This window comes from Sebastes fasciatus, chromosome 2, assembly GCF_043250625.1.
Source record: "Sebastes fasciatus isolate fSebFas1 chromosome 2, fSebFas1.pri, whole genome shotgun sequence".
Taxonomy (NCBI): Eukaryota; Metazoa; Chordata; class Actinopteri; order Perciformes; family Sebastidae; genus Sebastes; species Sebastes fasciatus.
Window position 1 is genome coordinate 11,830,189 of NC_133796.1, and position 12,222 is coordinate 11,842,410.

The window sequence follows — 12,222 nt, forward strand, 5'->3', positions numbered from 1 at the left end:
GTGCAGCATTTCATGACAGCAGTTCCCAACATATGGTTTGAGACTCTCCAAGAGCTGAAGGTATATGTTTATCTAAAGCAGTGAGTCTCAAAGTGGAGTCTGGGGACCCCCAGGAGTCCGTGGCACTCTGTCAGGGGGTCCGCGAAATTATTAATAATAAATGATAAAATTGTGTTGCATCATTAAAAAGTGCATGTCTACAGATGGCGACTATTTGCACCAATAAAACAAGAATCCTTTACTCCCACCCATGTTAGCTTTGGGCCAATAGAAACTCATTTGATTGTGACACACAGCAATAAGTTAAGCTTTATACAATTAAATATTTTTGATTTATTAGAACTGCCTTTCTTTCTTGGTACTGTTCATTTACTGAAAGCTTTTAAGATCAATTATGTGAAATGTTGGCTATAAATGCGGTCGAGTCAAAATGCAATTTGAATAATGTCACCCTCTGTTTGAAGGTACATCAGTGGCATTAACATTCAATAACATTGACACCATTGTGGGACGAATATAAAGGATTCTCATCTCATGATTCATATTGAAATGTTTGTTCATTACAATCAAACACGTCTGAAGTATTTAGGTTGAAAAGTTTTAGAATCCAAACAATTCCAAAAACATCTAAGAGGACAAATGGTAGTACGCATTATGCTTAATCTGTGTTACAGGGGGAGTAAAGGAATAAAACAATTTCAGCTACACCAAATTCTGTTATTCCGTTACCCCCCTCAGGCCTAGTTTATTAACTATAGGAAAAGCTATTTTTTTCTTGGTTGAACCACTCACGACTTATACCAGTAGCAACTGACATATTTATATTCTTTATTTAAGCAAAAGTACAATACAAAAACATAAAAAACATTCCATTATAAGTAAAAGTCCTGCATTAAATGTGTTAAAGTACAAAAGTATCATTAAAATATCAAGTTAATATTCAGAAAAGGGCCCTTGTCAGTTGAGGTGGAGCTAGTTTTAATTTCACACCTATCTAGGCAATCTATAAAAACGCATCATATTTCATTAGCTCTGTTGAGGAGGAGGTGCTGAATGAAAAGTTGACCATCGTCTTGGGCATCGGATCAGAATGAACAGGAAAAAGCCAGGAATTGATCTGAACGAGATTTATTTTCTCCAAAACTCAAGTAGTTGCATTTATGAACTTAAAGGGAGCACAAGACACACATGGACTGGTGTATCTGAAACAAAAGAAATGCAACATTAGACACAATAAGTCAAATTAGTCTCACATGTCCACCTTAAAGAAATAAGGCTAAATAAAGTTACACTAACTTGGACACAGGATAAGAACTAAAGAGTAAGATAAACTCCTCTTACCAGACCATGCAAAGGTGAAAAAGAGTGTGTGAAAGGGAGTGCAGTCCTTAAATAAGGAGTGATCAGGTGAACCTAATCAGGCTAATGAGGGGTGAAAACAACAGCCAATCAGTGACGAGGAAAGGACAGGACAGGAAGTGAGGTATGTGAGGAAAGAAAGTGAAAAGTAAAAGAAAATCTTTACTACAAGCTCATTAGGTGATATGTTTGTTAAAATTTAAATTGTAAAGTAACAACAGATGTCAAATGAAAGCAGTAAAATAAAAAGTACTTTATTTCCCTCTTAGTACATATGAAGTATAATGAAATGGAAATACTATAAGTATTGTACTTGAGTAAATGTATGCAAACTGTGACAGGGTCTACTGCATTTTTAAGGGGTAAAAGTCTACCGTGTTTGGGGTTAATACGTACTGAATGTCTCCAGCAATCACAGGATAATCTGGGAGAATCAAAGAGATAACTTGACAGCACCAGGGTCATTGCAGTTTTACCTGTAAAAGTGAGAATTGACTCATAACAGCAACTCTCAGAAGTACACACACTCTCTTTGTGCTCAGCTTTTTCGGGAACTTAATTGCTGGCATTAAGCACTTGAGGGAATTCTGCGCTGTGCTTGTTAGGTGTTTGTGTGCAACACAACCCCACACATTCTATTAATAAACTGACACCCTCTTACCCTCTCTCCCTCTCTCCCTCTCTCTCTCTCTCTCTCTGAAATAACGAACAATAAGTGTCGCTGCTGCACCTCAGACACACACCGACATCAAGCAGAATGTCAAATGGCTGGAAGAGCGGAGCGATTGACAGCAGCCGGGCTCCACAAGGCATGCAGATTACTAAAAGCAAGTTCTGAATGTTCTTTTCAAACTTTCTCCACACGCCAGAGGGCGAAGCAGGAGTGTTGATCTGATGTGAAACGCTTGAAAGAGATTCTTGCAAAATGCCCGCATTTAGGAGGGTGGATGTGACTGTATTGTGTCTACTGTTTCCACCTCAGTGCACAAGTACAGTGTGCAGGTGACCTGGGTTATGTGGATGTCGGCCAGATGCCCTCAAGGCTTTAATGGAAAACACCTGAATGTGAGAGTTTAAGAAAGAACATGAATATGATTATGAAACAGATAACCAATGGGTGTCACAGAAAGGTTAGAATAAAACAGTATGATTTATATATTTAGTAACACCACAAAAATGGTAACGTGCCGTTTTGTGCCACTAACAAGCAGTGGTAAATAGGTGTTTTTAAGAACATTTTGCCCTAGGCGGGAACTCAACCTTTAACCCCTGACATAACTAGTCGTCTACCAACCTCTACCTACATGAGAGCGTCCATATACAGTGATCATTCAGTCAACCAGCAGATGGTACTATGTCCCAACTTCATGTGAACGGCATTATTATATATGTATGTATACATGTAGAAAAAGCAGAATGTATTGATTCCTCAGACAGTGTGGGACCCTGACCTGTATTTCCCAAAGGACACAAACACAAAAGCACACATTTAGTTCAAGAGATCACTGCTTGTAAGTCTGATTATGTGTTAAATTGTGTTTATAATGAATGAATGAGACAAATTAATATCGTAGCGTGTGTGTAGTACGAAAAGAATACTTCACAATCTGTCAAAGTACATTGTGGCGAGGGGATATTTTTGAAGATTGCTTAGTAGAACATTGGTTATCCTCAGAGTTAGTATGTAGTGCTGCTATATGCTGTAACTCAGAGTTTCTCAACCAGGAGTCCTTGAAGGAGTTCCAGGGGGTCCCCAGAAAAATGGGGAATAGTTTATTTTCACTATTTAATTTACTAAAGAAGTGAGCCCGCTGTGAGTAAGAGTCTGAGAGTATATTCTGATCTCCTCGACTGTGGTTGACAACTATTCATTTCTTATTTCATCATATAACCAAAACCTTTTCAGACGGAGGTCCCTAAAGCGAAATCTTATCAAATGAGGGCCTGTGACCTAATTTGTATCAATTTAAAGGCCCCCGATACAAAAAAGCTTGAGAACCACTGTTGAGAGCAATTCATGCAGTATTAGAAATGATTTAAAAGTCATATATCATCCTCTGGTAAAAGGACAAAGCTCCTATGGTAGAGATGGGTGTCCTCCTTTGTGCCACTTTAGGCAACACCACTAATAGCACCTGCTTTTTGAACCTACAGGCAAAGTTATTATTCTTAAAGGGTCATGCATTAATTCATACAGCTCATTAACATAATATAATGTCTGAAGGACACTTTGAAATTGTGACTGATTTTCAGTTGTTCCTGTTTAATATTTCTTATTGTATCTTAAACATATTAGCTCAAATTGAGGTAAAAATCTATATTGATTTGACTTCCATAGTTTAAGAAAGGCAAACATTTTGAAATTGTGGGTACATTTAGTGGAACAATCCTTTAAGGAGAACTAGAACAAAGCTGTTATCTCTGACCAAACATCAATAATCTCATTACTTGGGTCAAATATTACAATCAGATCTGCATTTTGTTTTTTCCCCTGAAAACGAAAAGTGTTTTTGAATCATTGTGTGAGTGATACAGAATTGTTATTTTTTTTAAAGCTTGGGAGTGTCCTTCCACCTACCGGTGCTGGTCACCAGGAGGGCAAATGTTTGGATCTGTGGTGAAATCTCAAAGCTTGCATGCAAATCCTCCAGATGACCTACTTCTCTTCCCTTCGACATAGACACTCCGCTAAAATCCATAAATTAAGGAAATTAACTGATGGGGCCCGGGGCCACTTTGTAAGCTATTTAAATCTTTAAATTTACAACATCCCTGCATACTTCATGTAATTGAACTAACTCCGGGCTTGTTTCCTTTAATGAGAAAAAAAATATCCAGTTTCCCCTCCAGTTTGTACCTCTGGAAACAACAAAATGTGTGCCAGAGGGTGAGATGGGATGGCTCTGAGTCTCATTACGCAGACTTGGAACGCTCCAAGGAACAAGAGACGCGTTCTCACACTCTCACTAGTCCTGCTGTCAAACCACCAGCACATAACTAAACATTCTGTCAAAGTTTTAATGTTGTAATGTTTTAAATTTGTGTAATCAAAATAAAGTTTTTATCTTAAAGAAAGGTTTCTCTTGTTCTCCCAATCCAACTGCACTGTAAACAATTGCTGTTAATTTACAGCAGGATTTCAACAGTATTAACCTGTTATTGCTAAAAACAGTGCTTTACTGTTAATACAAAAGAAAACCTGTTAATCGTTAACAGGTTAATCATCTTCACCTGCCTTTCTACAAAACAAAACATGGCCAGTACTCCCTCAGATATCGTGGTGTACAAATATGGAACACCAAAATAGATATTATCAAGAGCTCGTTATCCTTAGAACATTTAAAAGGAAACTATCATCACATTTAATTCCTGATGTTTAATTATCTTTTGATATGTTGAGATACATTTTCTTTTCTTCTGTACTGATTTTTTGTATGTATTTCATTGTTTTTATTGGATTGTTTTCCACTGTTTGGTTTGGTTTTTCTGCAAATTTTTTGTACTTCTTGTTGTTGTTTTTAACTTTTGTAGTATTTTTAAAATTAGTTTAGATCTTTCTTCCTTTTTTGTTATTGTTTTTTTCTCCTGGGGTTGGGGGGACTAGGTCCTTTGTATAAGCCTGTAGCTTCTTGCCCTCTCCTGACACATTTCTTGTTTTTTTTTTCATTGACTGGATTTTGTGAAGTTTTATATATGTGCAAATAAATAAATAAATAAATAAAAAACGGTTCCCAAAAAGTGAGATTTTTCTGTCGACCAATAATAAGTTCCTACACTGGTTGGCGCCAAATATCAAGAAAACGACTTATCACTCTTCTCTCTCAGGATGCTGGTACAGAGTAATTACTGGGCTCAATGTTGCATCAATTATTCACAGTTATTTACCCGCAAATAAACAAACATGCAAATAAATAAATAATCGTCTCCTTTGGTGTGAGCACCTGCTTTGACTCTCTCTCGGTGTGCAAAAAAAAATGTGCGCACCACTTTTGCGCTTCATCACCTGCATTGTGTCTTTCTTTATGTTGAGAAATAACAATAATCTTATTTTCCAAAAAAAAAAAAAAGTCTGCAGGCTGTCTGCTTTCATTTTAGAGTGAAGAGAGAGAGAGAGAAGGGGGGTTGTTCTGGGCAGATATCTCCATCTAAGCCCTGCGCTATAATTGAAATGGCGCATTTGGCTGCAGGCAGGTTGTGAGGGCGCTTTCTGCAGCAGCATGCATGCATGTCCATAGACGTCATTTGATTTTTAATGGCCTGCAGGACAATTTGGCGTTACAACTCCAGACATTAAGGCAAGAGAGAGGAGAGAGGGAGGGAGAGAGAAAAGAGAGAGAGGAGAAAATCACCGCATGAAAGATATTGGTTCAAGGATATCTCTTCATTTTCAACATTATTTTTCCTACTGGGACTTTATCAACAAGTTACTGCGCCTTTTATTGCGCGTTGCACAGAGTGGAGGACTATGGCAGCTCGCCTGGCTTTAAACTTTAGATTCAGGCTGGAGATGGAGATGGAGATGGGATTGTATGCCTACTAGCTGGAAAGTGCCTGGGGAACTATTACATCAGACGGAGTGACAATGATTAAAATCTGCTTTTTGCTGCTCTAAATCTATTGAGCGACAGTTAGTTGCCTGTTATAGGTCTCCTATATCTAAAATCACAACTTCACACCACTAAAGGGAACGGTCTACTTTATAGCCGGGGAAAAAATAGATAAGTTATTATATCTGTGCAGTCATAATTTCGGGAAATAGTGGGGGGGGGGTATTTTTTCTTTCCTTGAGAAAATTGCCTGTGTGAGAGAGTGGAGTTGAGCTAATTGTAGCCTAATCCCTGCTGCATGGCCCAGAGGCGCTCAGGCTGCCCGGAGCAACAATACTCTTTTTTTCCAGCTCTGCTCTGTTATTTAGAGACGGATTATTGGCTTTTCTTCTTCTTCTTCTCATAACAAACCACAGACAGGGGCAGTTTTCATTTTTAGGCAAAAGAGGAAAAAAAGAAGAAGCTGGAACACGAAGCAGGATTCCAAATTCCAAATTCCAAATTCCATTTTTTTACGCGTATCCACAAATAAGAGCACAGAAGAAGAAGAGAGGAAGGAGATCATCTCATCTAATGTACAAGGTAAGAAGGACGCTTCCTGTGCGCTTTGGTTTACAAAGAAGAAGCTTTGGTGAGGACAGGACAGGTCGAAGTCGAAGCCAGCCGTGTGGTGTGATAGATAGATAGAGCCTTTTTAAAGCCACAGAGACTCTTTTAGCAAAGCAGTCCATCCAGACCACACAGCTATATAGTGTGTGTTATAAAAAAGGCAGTTTTGTGTTGGATACAGAGCAAAGACTTGAGGTTTTTTTTATACCGTGCGGCAGTATAGCTATATAGGATCGTGCTGGAGCTGGATGCTTGTACCACAAACTCAGGGGGCTATTTGGAGAATATATTTGAAAATTATTACGCGGACAGCAGCTTGGACCGATTTCCTCTGGACTCCCTACAATGTTTGAAACGGTAGGGTTGGAACATTTCATATTACACAATCCAATGTTTTTACGCACAACAGTGCAGGTTTATTTGGTCTGGAGAGTGTAGCCCGAACTGCTGCTAGTATAGAAGAAGAGTAGCACTGGTGGATACTATAAAGAGCTTGTCCTTCTTTTTCTTCACAGTTAACACGTTTTTTTTTTCATCAAGCTTGTGGGTTGATGGATTACACGTGTCGGGATTATGCTTTTTAATTGTACAGCAGTGAATAAAGACGCCATGTTGAGCATTTGCTAGAATTAAAGGCAGAGCGCACATGCAGATTTATATATTATAGTGTTCGTGATGGGATGTTGTACCGGATTGTTCCTCATTCGTGTCCGTCTCGTGGTTATATTTAAATGAATGGTGGGGTATCGGGATTATTTTGATGTGGATGTCAGAGGTGTGAAATTGGCCACGACGCTCGAACAGGGTCATTGGAAGGAGGCAGCAGCTCTGAGGGGAAAGTTGATGCCTTTAAGGCTGCTGTGATTTTGTGGAGGAATTTATCACCATACATGTATGGTGTGTGTGTGTGTGTATGTGCGTGTGTTTGAGTGTATGTAGGGGAGATATATATAGAGAGAGAGTGATTAAGATAGTGAGAGAAAAAATGTAGACATGATTGAAATTGTGATTGATTTGGAGAGCAAGGAGATCTATTTATGGGTCTATTTCTTTCCATTTGTTCCCTGTATCCACGTATATTGTAATTTAATTGGTTAATTGATTGGTTAGAGAGAGAGAGCGAGAGAGAGGTAGAGAGAGAGAGAGAGGTAGAGAGAGGGACTTTGTCAGTGGGACAGCCCAGTATCCAAAACTTCTTAAGTCTTTCCAAGTTTTTTCCCCCCTTTTTCCTGGGATTTGAAATGTAATCCCGTCCTCCTGTAATCGTATTAAACGAACATGATACTGCTGTAAACCGGGCGACACCCTGAGAAAAAAAAAAAGAAAGAAAAAGCTCCAGTCTCATTTATTGCCCAGAGGCTCCTCTCTCTCAGAGCCGACGGGCTGATCTGGCCTTTCACAACTTCCTCCAGTTCACCAGTCCTCCTAGAACAGCCCTGTATGTGCAACAACTGACTGATCAATTGTGCTGATTTACTGGAGGGTGCAATGATATTATCTCAATCTAGTTAAACCCCAACTACAGTAGCTGTACTGTGGAGCTCCAAGTATTCAAGTTTGGTTGTAAATTGCGTAAACTGCATTTCAACCAGAGCCTGCAGGGCAACAACAGATGAGTAATGATAACCTTTAGTCAGTGATCGCATCACAATAAATAGTCTAAATAGTTTTAGAGCAGCATATAATCTCAGCCACTCTGTCTGTGCTCCCTTCCTATGATGTACACCGTGACTTTCTAGCAGGCAGGAGTCCCATTAAAATGTGGCCGGTGTGAGGTTACTGTAGGTGGTTTACATGATGCAAGCTGTTGGCCAAACAAATTACGCGCCAGTAAATTGGACATAAACGCCTCCTCAGTGGAGGAATCTAATGGCTGCATGTCCAAGAAGTGAATTAAAAATATTTTTATCAAACATTTTAGCAGCCAATCAAAGTCAGCTGCTGACCTCGGAGCGCACCAGAGTCTGCTCTCAGGTCAGCTCTCCAAAATGTGCGCCTCCACAACTTATTGAGCTGGCCTCTAGATAGTGTGTTTTTTATTATTATTATATCGTAGTTATTTCAAACACTATCCTTCTGACACTGAGTCACATATGGAGTAGAATACTTCATGGTTCGACCTGTTAATGTTGACAGCAGGGTGATGCTCTCCATGCGTTTTTACGCATGTGAAGTTTATTTCTCATGCATGTGCCACACAAGTATCGAATCCTCTTTTGTTTTGAATGCATGTGTTTGTTTTTTTATTATATCATAGAATTATTTCAAACACTATCCCTCTGACACTGAGTCATATATGGAGTAGAATACTTCATGGTTCGACCTGCTAATGTGGACAGCATGGTGATGCTTTCCATGCGTTTTTACGCATGGGAAGTTTATTTCTAATGCATGTGCCATACAAGTATCTGTAGTTAATCTTCTTTTGTTTTGAATGCATGTGTGTGTCAAGAAGAAGAAAGTTGCCCCCTACCCCTCCTCCCTCCTCTCCACCGTGTTTTCCCTGCTCTCAGATTGGTGGTTGGTGTGTCTGGGCGCATCACGTCTAACACATAAGGCGACCTTTAATTAGAATATTGCAGCAGCAGTTTGTTTTATTCCCCTGGAGGCTGACACCTAGCATTCCTCCCTCTCTCTCTCTCTCTCTGTCTTTCTATCTGTCCATCTCTCTCTCTCTCTCTCTCTCTCTCTCTCTCTCGGTTCTCTCTAATAAGCATCCTCCTATCCTAGCCTCCGGTGCTGCATGAAAAGATGCAAACATACTTAATTAGAGCGGTGGCAATAATTTCCAGGCTAAATATGCGACCAGACAGACATGGAAGTGATCTGATACCATTCAGCAGAGAGGATACTATCTGCTCCTCGGTGGTGTAGAAGAGCACTGTGTTGTTGTTAGTGTTTTTTTTTTTTTTTAGCTTTACCTCTATACTCCCATGGCTTTTCTGTACACTTGCTTTCAGGAGGGAAGAAGCATGTCTCGGCTGTCTCTGACCCGGTCCCCGGTCTCTCCTCTGGCCACTCAGGGGATTCCTCTGCCGGCTCAGCTGACCAAATCCAACGCCCCTGTGCACATCGATGTGGGGGGACACATGTACACCAGCAGCCTGGCCACCCTCACCAAGTACCCAGACTCAAGGTAAGGAGACACCACCCTGCATGCTTTCTCATGGCTGCAGAGTTAGTTTATTCATTTATATTTATCATTATTAAGGGAATATTGGCACATTTGCTTTTTGTTTTAAATGTGACACAATCATGAATTTATGGCATTTGAAGTTTCTTATTCTGACAATCCTTTCCTAATTCTGGAGTTAGTTTATTCATTTATATTTATCATTATTAAGGGGAATATTTGTTCATTGAAGAGTGCACCTTGTTGCTTTTGTTTTAAATGTGACACCATCATGAATTTATAGCATTTGAAGTTTCTTATTCTAGACAATCCTTTCCTATAATTAAATCCTGTAATGGAAATTCTGTCAATATTCCAAGATGAGTCCTAATGAACGTTGAAAATAAGGATCTCAAACAGATGAAATATCTTTGTTGTATTTTATTCTTGCAAGAAGAGGCACTGGTTATATACAGTCACACAAAGTCTGCATGCAGAAGAGTGCAGTGCAGGAGATTATTACAATGTGATTATATTGAAATCTACAACAGGGACTGTGAGAAACGGAGTTGTTTAACACAGATAAAGAGTTGTTTTACTCAGACAGTGTCCCAGTAAAAGTAAACACTCAGTACGTTTTAGTACACAAACAGTAACTTTCCACTGTTGCATAAAGAGACATAATTACATACAATGTAATTTTCCATTACATTTCTCAAGTAGATTTCAATCCGTTTACATCTCTATTTAACAGCTTCATTTTTGCATTTCAGTAATTTAAAGCAATTATTAAATTATTTGACTGGTGTTTGTCTTAATTAAGTCTAATTGGATTTATGCTGTTAACAAGTCATTTGGCTGACTGGCATCAGGACAACTGAACTGCAACTTCCATACAGGCTACTATATACAATAATTGCCCTCAGAAGCTGCCACTTTAATATCTTTGCAAACCATTCCCTTCCCCTTCATTATTTTCTAAACTCTCGTGGCTTTTAAAACGATGAATTTGATTGCTTTTGTTTGTTTTAGTCGTGATTATTTTAATTGTTTAATAAATACCTCCGAGGCTTTTATTTTTATCTCCTTTCACACGGTAGTTGTGTTTGGAGAAATCCAGCTGCTGTCGAGCTGGCAAGGGCTTTCACACGTTTTAATTGTGATTTGAATGGTGGTGAATTTACACACCACACAGACATTTCTGCGTGTACTTCCTCTTTTCCCAGTCCTGATTTTTGGCTAGTAGATCAGGGTGATTTTAGAAATCCTTGGAGGAAAACCAATGACGTAAATGTCCGGGTGACTGTCATCAAAGCTGATGTGGAGCAGCTTCAAATCTGATTAAAATTGAGCTCATTGGCTGTTACATATTGATTTTCTTCACTATTTTAGAACCAGCATCAGATCTTCTTTATAGTCATTATTTGTGTTCAAACACAGGGCTTATTTTCAAGATATACGATACATGACTTTCATACAGTATACAAAATTTTGTGAGACAACATAATCATTATTATAATTCTTTAAATAACCTAGAACGTGGCTTATATCGCAGTCAAACTTTGAGATGTCAACACCTAAAAAAGAGCGACTCTATTCACTGAATATTTGGAAAAGAAAGGAACTCCTGCTTTCATCAGGCATCTGGTTCTCTCATAAAGCAAACAGGCCTTTTTTTATTTATTTTTGATGCGCTTCCATTGTAAGACTTAGTCCTGATGATTCAGATTGTGTAATCCACCCTCCCACTTTATTCACGCTTTTAGCTCCATCCACAAAACAAGGTGACGCCACCGGAGGAGGTAGCTCTGAGAGGAAACACACAACACTAATGATTCAATATCTCACTGTATGAATTCATTCCATTTAAAAATATAGAATCTTTTACTTTCCCCTCTAATGCAGCATGTCATTCACTACATTATACAGTCTTCAATTCAGCATCAGCTGGCAGAGTCCCATGTGGGCCAAGGTAAACACTCGCCAGGTTGTTAGAAAATCTGCAAAAATTGGATACAGGAAACATAATCCCTTGGTGATAACGTCTTGATATTCATAGACAGGAAACCCCTGACAACTCCCCCTTTTATTCCTGACGTGTAACATGAAAAATAAAGACGAGAGTTTTTGTTATTAAAGCACTGTTGTCGGTGTTATATCGGGTTTATCCAGGGGCCACAAGACAAGAGGTTTATTTTAATCAAATGTGCTAATGTTATTCTGATCCGGATGATTTTGAAGCTGTTGGAGCAAAACAGTGAATATTCATTTGCTTTAAAAGGAGCACATCTCAGGTAGTTGTTAGAAAGCAGCTCTATTTTTCTTTTACATTTTTATTTGTGTTTCTTTATTTTTCTGTGCAGCTTTTCCACGTTACAAAGAAGTTATTCATAGGGGGAGACACACACACAGGGCAGAGTCATGTCAGAGCACCCAAACAGTGTTTTCACAGTGAGAGTAAAGACCGGATACCAGTGTGAGTGTTGGTTGGAGTGCTCTTTCCTCTCTCTCTTTTTCACACATGCTCCTTTGCTCTCTCTCTCTCTGTGTCTCTTTCTGTGTCTTTCTCACTCTGGATCATACACACACACATGC

General features: G+C 39.1%; 2 protein-coding genes across 3 annotated transcripts in view; both read left to right on the forward strand.

Moving 5' to 3' along the window:
• ss18l2 (ss18, like 2) overlaps nucleotides 1-12,222 on the forward strand; it is a 171,405-nt gene that overhangs the window by 18,101 nt on the left and 141,082 nt on the right. The window lies entirely within an intron of this gene.
• The window catches only part of kctd15b (potassium channel tetramerization domain containing 15b), a 29,054-nt gene continuing 23,029 nt past the window's right edge, over nucleotides 6,198-12,222 (forward strand). The window contains exons 1-2 of one of the 2 annotated variants that reach the window (XM_074609723.1): nucleotides 6,198-6,488; nucleotides 9,476-9,651. In XM_074609723.1, the coding sequence (XP_074465824.1) occupies nucleotides 6,480-6,488; nucleotides 9,476-9,651 (185 nt within the window). In that variant the 5' untranslated portion in view covers nucleotides 6,198-6,479. Of the gene's footprint in view, nucleotides 6,489-6,618; nucleotides 6,873-9,475; nucleotides 9,652-12,222 lie in introns of those variants that run through there. The other variant, XM_074609715.1, reaches the window with a different exon arrangement.